Source organism: Limulus polyphemus, unplaced genomic scaffold (assembly GCF_000517525.1).
Source record: "Limulus polyphemus unplaced genomic scaffold, Limulus_polyphemus-2.1.2 Scaffold1980, whole genome shotgun sequence".
NCBI classification, from domain to species: domain Eukaryota; kingdom Metazoa; phylum Arthropoda; class Merostomata; order Xiphosura; family Limulidae; genus Limulus; species Limulus polyphemus.
In genome coordinates, this window is record NW_013667590.1 from 153,912 (window position 1) to 161,654 (window position 7,743).

Consider the following 7,743-nt stretch of genomic DNA (forward strand, 5'->3'; position numbering starts at 1 on the left):
GTGCTCGGCCTAAGGAATGGCTAATAGGAACACAAAACATGGATCCTCAGCTTCGCGGTCCAGTACACCAGCCACTAGGCTGTGCTCGGCCTAAGGAATGGCTAATAGGAACACAAAACATGGATCCTCAGCTTCGCGGTCCAGTACACCAGCCACTAGGCTGTGCTCGGCCTAAGGAATGGCTAATAGGAACACAAAACATGGATCCTCAGCTTCGCGGTCCAGTACACCAGCCACTAGGCTGTGCTCGGCCTAAGGAATGGCTAATAGGAACACAAAACATGGATACTCAGCTTCGCGGTCCAGTACACCAGCCACTAGGCTGTGCTCAGCCTAAGGAATGACTAATAGGAACACAAAATTAGGGTCAAATGAATGTATTACTTCCAAACAGTCACCCTTCCATCCACAAAAACAAACGAATTAAATATTTTTCTATATTAATATTTAGTTTTTCTGCTATTAAGACTGTGAAATTATGTTCTTTTTTACCTATACCATTTGTTTTTAAAGTTGTGGTAGAAAGTAAATAAAAAATTAGGTCTGTTTCTGATTGCACACAAGTGACAAATGTGGTCCTTCATAGACCTCTTTAAAGATTTTTATCATTTATCAAGTCAGACTTGAGTAACATCTAAGACTGTATTTACGTGTACAATATTTCTAAATTTATTGAAGATATACAAATTTTCTAGAAAGGCCTGATGTGTTTCTCTTGTTAAAAAAAAAAGCCTTAATAATCTTATTGACTTGCCAGAAAATGAAAAAGTTGCAGTTCTAATGTTTATAAAATAAATAACATAATAAAAGGTGAACAGATAACAGAAATCCAATTGGCCCATTAAGGTCACCCATTAACCCTATCTTCCTATAGTCATGGATCAAAAGCCATGTCATCGCATTTGTAGACTTGCATTCAAAATTTTATTGAACTATTATTTTATGAATGTATGTCAATATGTTTGGTATTAAATTGTAAATTATAATTAATGTTTTAGTATGATCCTTTAGTTAATTTCTTAATTTTAAATATTAAGAAAGAAAGAAATCCTAAATATCAATTTTTGTGTGTCATGTGGTATGCTGAATGCAACATTGATTCAAATTAGACGTTTGTGATGTCCAGATACAAAATCTATAGTTTCTTATGAATTAGAAACTCAAATTAACAATATTGACAAACTAGGATATAAAATAAGAACCTACTATCTTTTCTATTTGCTGAGATATCGCTCATGTACTGAAACACACACAGTGGCCCCGCCCACCTCTTTCAAATTTTGGAAATGCTCCCCTATATACACTTACTTCTATATATAACATGAATAACCAGTTGGAAGCTCAGAATGTCCCCTTGTGGTTTTCTCAGCCTTTCTAACGTGGCTAGTGCCATTTCTTTTGAACCAAGATTTCAATGAAGTAGGTTGTGTCTTTAGTCTGCTCAAAATTTCATACTTTTTTAGACTAAAATACATCTTAGTTACTAAGCTTGATAAATTATAGTGGAATGCTATGGTATTGATGTAGTAATTTATGATTTTTTAGTTATTCAAATGTATATATAAAACCTAAAAAAATTATTTCATTTCACATCCTCCATGTGTGAAACTTGATAAGGCTTAGCAATCTACGGCACGCAGCCAACAAGTACAAAGGTCGTAACTAGAAGATATAATTATTTTATATAATTCTTTATTTACTGTTCTATATTTTAAGAAAAATAACTTTAAGAAGTTATTTCAAAATAAGCAATAATCTATATACATATATAATGTATAATAATTGAAATGTGACGGTATTTCACAAAATACTAGTCTACTAAAACACAGCCAAGACAAGTTACTTTGTACAGACCAAAGGTCAGTTTTTTGTTATTTGAAACGGTAACATGAGTGCACGTGAGCCAAGTCATTATAACTTCTGTATTGCTGGCCAGACACAGCTGAAAGGTCAATATAATAAAAATAATAAATATATATAAATGAATAATGTTATGAGACTTTAGCTACTTAGACTAAACATTTGTAGTCATTCTACAACAAAAGAAGCATAATTTATAATTATTTTCTACTTTTTTCATTGAGCTTACGAAGTCAGTTAATCAAACCAACCCATACAGAGATATAGTAGGGAAGATAACAGATAAAAAGTTTTTCTAAAACAAAATTGATAAATATATGGGGGTTATAAAGATTTCTCATGTAAAATTTGAAAATGTTCTAATCCATAAAAGTATTTTTAATCTCACATTCAAAATTACTTTGCATGTTGGATAGTCAACATTCTGAAAGGAAAAAAAAAAATTATGAAAAATTTTTAATTAAAAAATCTTAATACGTAATTTAAAAACCTGATATTTTGTGTAAATGCTTACCAGTAACCTGCAAAATTTTGTAAAGATATGCATACATTACCAAAAATCTTGTTATAATTACTCTCATGGATACTTTCGTGTTTACGAGCTGGGTGGATTCCATCCAGCCCTTAATGAAGGGGTTAAAGAAAACAAGCCCTACCTAAATATAACCCCTTTCTTTCACAAAAATACCAAATCAAAATGACTTGGTAAACCATTCCACAAGATAACTTTGTCAGGGAAAATGTTTCCTCTAATAACCAGTCTGAATCTGAGCTACCACAGCTTTTAACTTATTTCCTCTAATATTTACGATTTCATTCTAAACCTTATCCTTCCACCAGTTTAACGCACCTTTCATTTATCGAAGCCCCACAGAAGTTTTAATCAGGTTGTTGCTAGTTCTCCTATGCTTTACAAAAAAACAAGTTCTGTAAGGTCTTTGTTGGTCAAACTCTCCCCACGAGAAGTTAGTAACTCCTCTGCATCATCGTCCTTAACTTCAGTGAAACCAGCCTGTTGTGCAAGCTGCACAATGATGTTGGGAATTTGAGGTATATCAGGTTTAAAACTAACAGTCATTTATGCAGGCAGGCCACAGCTTTTTCCTCACACTGTTCATGCACTCGACAGTCATTTCCCTCCGTGATTCTCCAATTTGTTTCACTACCTTCACGATGTTATAACTGCACCAAAATTCCCTCTTTCTGTAGTCATGGCACTGTAAGGCAATTTTAGTTTTCAGTTAGCCATTTGTTAATATTAGGCCTTTGGACTGTCTTTCATATAATTTAAATTTTCTTGCCTGTACAAAGTATTAAAAACATTTAATATATATATATACTTTCACACACAGCAAACCACGTAGTTCATCAACCTTTTGAAGAAAGTACTCAAACATTGAGATGGTATACATTGTGAAGTTTCATGGGTTTTTTGTGCAATTCCACATTTACAGATGTTAAGTATGCATCAGAATTTTATGACAAAAATTATTATTGGGGAAAGAATCAATGAATCAGCCAGAATGCCAAAGAACATCAAATAAATGTTTGACATTATCCAACGAGAAAGACCGCACTGTTCTAGCAGGAGAATTTCCAGGAGGCAGTAACTGATGGTTGACCTCCTCCTCTTCAAATCTTTTATCCATTGAACAATAATATTCTTTGCTTATACCACAAGGAAATTCTGTTTCCTGTACTTCATCTCATTGGATACAATCCAGACATTTACGACTGATAAAAAATTACAGTGTAACATACTTTCCTCCACTATTTAGTGGGCGTGCTCATACAGACACTTGCAACTTTGTCTGCTAGCTCAACATCTCCTATGGATCTATTATCAAACATAATAGTTCTTGGGCATGGAACATCAGCCTTGTTGCCATCTTCTAACTTGTGCTTTGCAGTTGACATATCATCTATCAAAATTTGTGTGAAAGTTATTCAAAATCATTAACTCTTTTGTGTCTTGCAAGTTGACACAGCAATTCCTCACCCCCAATAAAATTTTGTGTTTATTTTTGTAACATCTTACCTTGACTTGATACACGTACAGGAGAAATTCTTTTAGTTGTGCTGTCCACGAGACTTACAAGTGAAGAATCTATGAAAGCACAATACCACATCTGGTGATTTGATAGTTTTTACCAACTTCATCACAACTCATTCTACAAGCATATCCTCCACTGCATCATCTTCCCTCCCGCAGTACATGTTCACATCATAGGCATAATACCCTGTTAGTGAGTAACACCTTGATACCTCGGGCGGCATGGCCAGGTGGTTAGGGTGCTTGACTCGCAATCTGAGAGTTCAAATCCCCATCCCACCAAACACACTCGCCCTTTCAGCCGTGGGGCCATTATAAGGTGATGGTCAATCCCACTATTCATTGTTAAAAGAGTAGCTCAAGAGTTGGTGGTGGGTGGTGATGACTAGCTGCCTTCAGTTTAGTCTTTCATTGGTAAATTAGGGACAGCTGGTGCAGATAGCCCTTGTGTAGCTTTGTGAGAAAAAAACAATCTTGATACCTGACTTTAGAGAATTGTGGGAAGACCTCCCTTTGGATTTTGCCATTGACTCATCTGTACTCTGTTTTGGGCTATCAATCCTACATTTCTGATAGATAGATTTCAAGCAAGATATTACCTCCTCAGTATAGTATAATTTTTCTACATTATCTGGTTTCTTGGTAACACTGAAGTACAATCTTGACAATAGCAACTTGCTCCTATCCCAAGATACAGCAGCTTTTATTGACACTTCCTTAGAGAAGTGTTTGCTGACCAACAGGAGGAGAAATCTAGCAATCACTTGTACCACATGAGAAGTGACCATCCTATAACAACCATAATTTCACCAACATCGGTTTTAGGAACTTTGCTAGTTGTTCTCTCAAGGATTTCTAACCTCCTGTCTGCGTATTGTGTTATGTAGGTGAGCAAATTTTTGAGAAATAATCTCATGAATGTGTCTAACTCGGATGATAAATTGTTATGTCTGCTATGACTATAGTCCCTGGAGATCAGAATTAATTTCCTTGGGTTGAACTTAGCAGGAACTTTTTCACAAGATATAATTATTCCTTGTTGCATTATCTGCCATCAACTCAACAGCTGCATCCACTACAACATCTCAAACTCTATTGTTATGTGGTCCTTCACGTGTGTGACATAAGCAACTCTCTCTAGATTCTAATCGAGCACAAAATGCCTGTCCATTGTCTACTGACCAAATAAAAATGTGAGACCCAGAAATTAGGTGTAATACAAAATAAGTAAAACAGAATCTAAAAACACATACTAACCTGTTTCGATTTTATATGCAATTTCAATTTTCATGTTAACAAGTAATTGCTGTCGAATGTTACTTTCACTGTCCTCATAACGTCTGAAAATAATAAGCCTGCATTGTCAATGACGTTGTCAAATCAGAAACGAAAGCTACGTCTTAGGTTAATAAAATTAAAAAGTAAAATGACTTAAATTTTACTAATACTATCTATAGCCTTAACAGTACAACTACAACTTACAAGTGAACTTCAAAATCAAAGTACAATTTATAACTACGAGTTACATATATAATATTAATACAAATAGTGCGGAGACCTATGTCCTTGCCCTATGGCTACTGGCTACACCGTTTACTATATACTAATAATATTACTATACTATATTTTTCTATTTACTCTTAAAGTCGGTTTGAAAGTGATGTTCGCACAGTGAAGTCGTTTTTAACTAGTAGGTTTTCCTTCTGTTGGTTTGTACTTAACCAAACCAGAAACTTAAGGTACTAAATAAAAGCTTCATTATAGCTTATAACGTCTTACCATAACGAAAATCAGCAAGTTTCAATTTGTTTTCTACGATATTTATAAACCTAAACTACTCAATCACCTAGTGCCCTCGGAGGCCTAAAATATCTGCCATGCATGTTAACGTTCGTACAGTACCATTTTTGCACAACGCGAGCAATGACGTCTATAACCGCGCCAAGCACGTGTCCAATTCTAAAAATTTGTAATAATAACATAAAATGTAAATACTACATTCGAGGTTCAAAAAATAAATGGGAAAAAATTATCAGTAAATATATATTATTCCATTTAAGTTAAGAATATAGCAAGATGTCTTATAAATGTCTTGTATTGACAAACACATATTACTAAAATGTAGTGATATCATTATTGTTAAGGTTTGAAACAAAATAAAATAATATTATATTATATACAATATAATAAAAGTATAATAATAAACAATAAATAAAAATAAAAACCAATGAGATGCGATATACAAACTATGCCAATGCTGTTAATTGAAGCAACAATAAATAAACAATATCGCAATCTTACTTAGGGACCACACAAACACTAGTTGTTGTCACCATCGTTGTAGAAATAAATGTCTTTGTAAATTGTAATCTTGCTCTACGTAGCACGTCTCTTGACCTTTCAAGATTTCCGTCCTTCAATGAAGAATTATATGCTAAACCCTATTAGTACGAAACAATATAATTTTTAGATTTTGTTTGTTGAATTCCGTGCAAAGACACATGAGGGATATCTGAGCTAACTATCCCTAATTTGAAAGTGATAGACTAGAGGTAAGGGAAGTAGTCAATACCACCCAATGAAAACTCTTGGGCTAGACATAAACATGAATAGTGGGATTGACTGTCACATTGTATAATTCCTATGAATAAAATAGCAAACATGTTTAGTGATAGGTTTCAATTGCCAGCTTAGCATCCTAACTACAGTCCTGAATGGTGGGGGTGTTGCTGATTCTCCTTTGCAGGGACTGTTCCTGGATAGTCCTATCTCTGATCCTCTTCTGGAGACTGAATGAGGTAATTGGTATGCACTAGTCATTATCGATTACTTCATCAAGTAAGCTAATACATTAGTACACTTCGCTGCTTTCGAAACTTTAGCGACACAAGTCCTTTCTTAAATAAAACTAGTATATTCTTTCTCAATACAACTTTGCAATACACTTAATTTCCACGGTCACGCTATAACTTAAACCAACGCTATAATTCACAACAAACCACTCACGCGCTCGACCCAACTGTCCGTCTCTATCTCTGTCTGCAATTCAACTACATTGTTGCCGTCACTTCTTGGCGGTCTTATATACAAGAATACCGAAAATATAGTAAACACTCGAGGCTTCGCGAAGGGACACGAACGTTTTAGAAGCCCATGACGTGTTACCAGGGTCACGTAACTTCCGCTGTCGTAACATAGCATATTAGTATATCTTGGAGTTTCGTTCACAAATGTTTCAGTATGCTTGTTTAATATGTGATTTTACATACGTATATTAACGATATTACATCAGTTATGATGAAACACGAGTTTTCTATATCAAATATAAATGGAGATTTGTTAGAAACTAGTATTCATGGTGTGTAATTAACTATAAAAGACTAAGCTTGACGTTTACTTAAGTTTTCGTAAGTAGTATCTTAGCGTCTTTTTAAGTTTTGTTAACAAATGTTCCAATATGTGTGATACTTAAATCTGAGATATTACTTACATATACTAAAGATAGTATATTAGTCTATGATGAGAACAAAATCACAGAACTCTAATTTGTAACTAATGATTTTTATTTCATTTGATTATCTATCTATAAAGTGTAAATGAAAGATAATTCGTGTTAGGGTAACAGTTTCAAAATCCACGTGAAAAAAATATAACTGTTGTGAAATAGACGAAAAATGAATACTTGACTTTATAATTAAAGGATCTTTTACGATTATGACTGTCAACTTTAACTTGTGAACGAGTTGGAAACAGCTAAATCTGTTATTACACAAGTACATAATTTATAATTAAATATCTTGCATTTTATATGTTTATGTCATCTAAGTAAA

General features: G+C 34.0%; 1 protein-coding gene across 1 annotated transcript in view; it reads right to left on the minus strand.

The window, feature by feature from the left end:
- The window catches only part of LOC106465554 (protein boule-like), a 28,144-nt gene extending 22,294 nt beyond the window's left edge, over window positions 1-5,850 (minus strand). Inside the window, exon 1 of the mRNA XM_022393473.1 lies at window positions 5,693-5,850. Coding sequence (XP_022249181.1) covers window positions 5,693-5,695 — 3 coding nt within the window. The 5' untranslated portion in view covers window positions 5,696-5,850. The remainder of the gene's footprint in view (window positions 1-5,692) is intronic.
- Window positions 5,851-7,743: the final 1,893 nt, after the last annotated feature.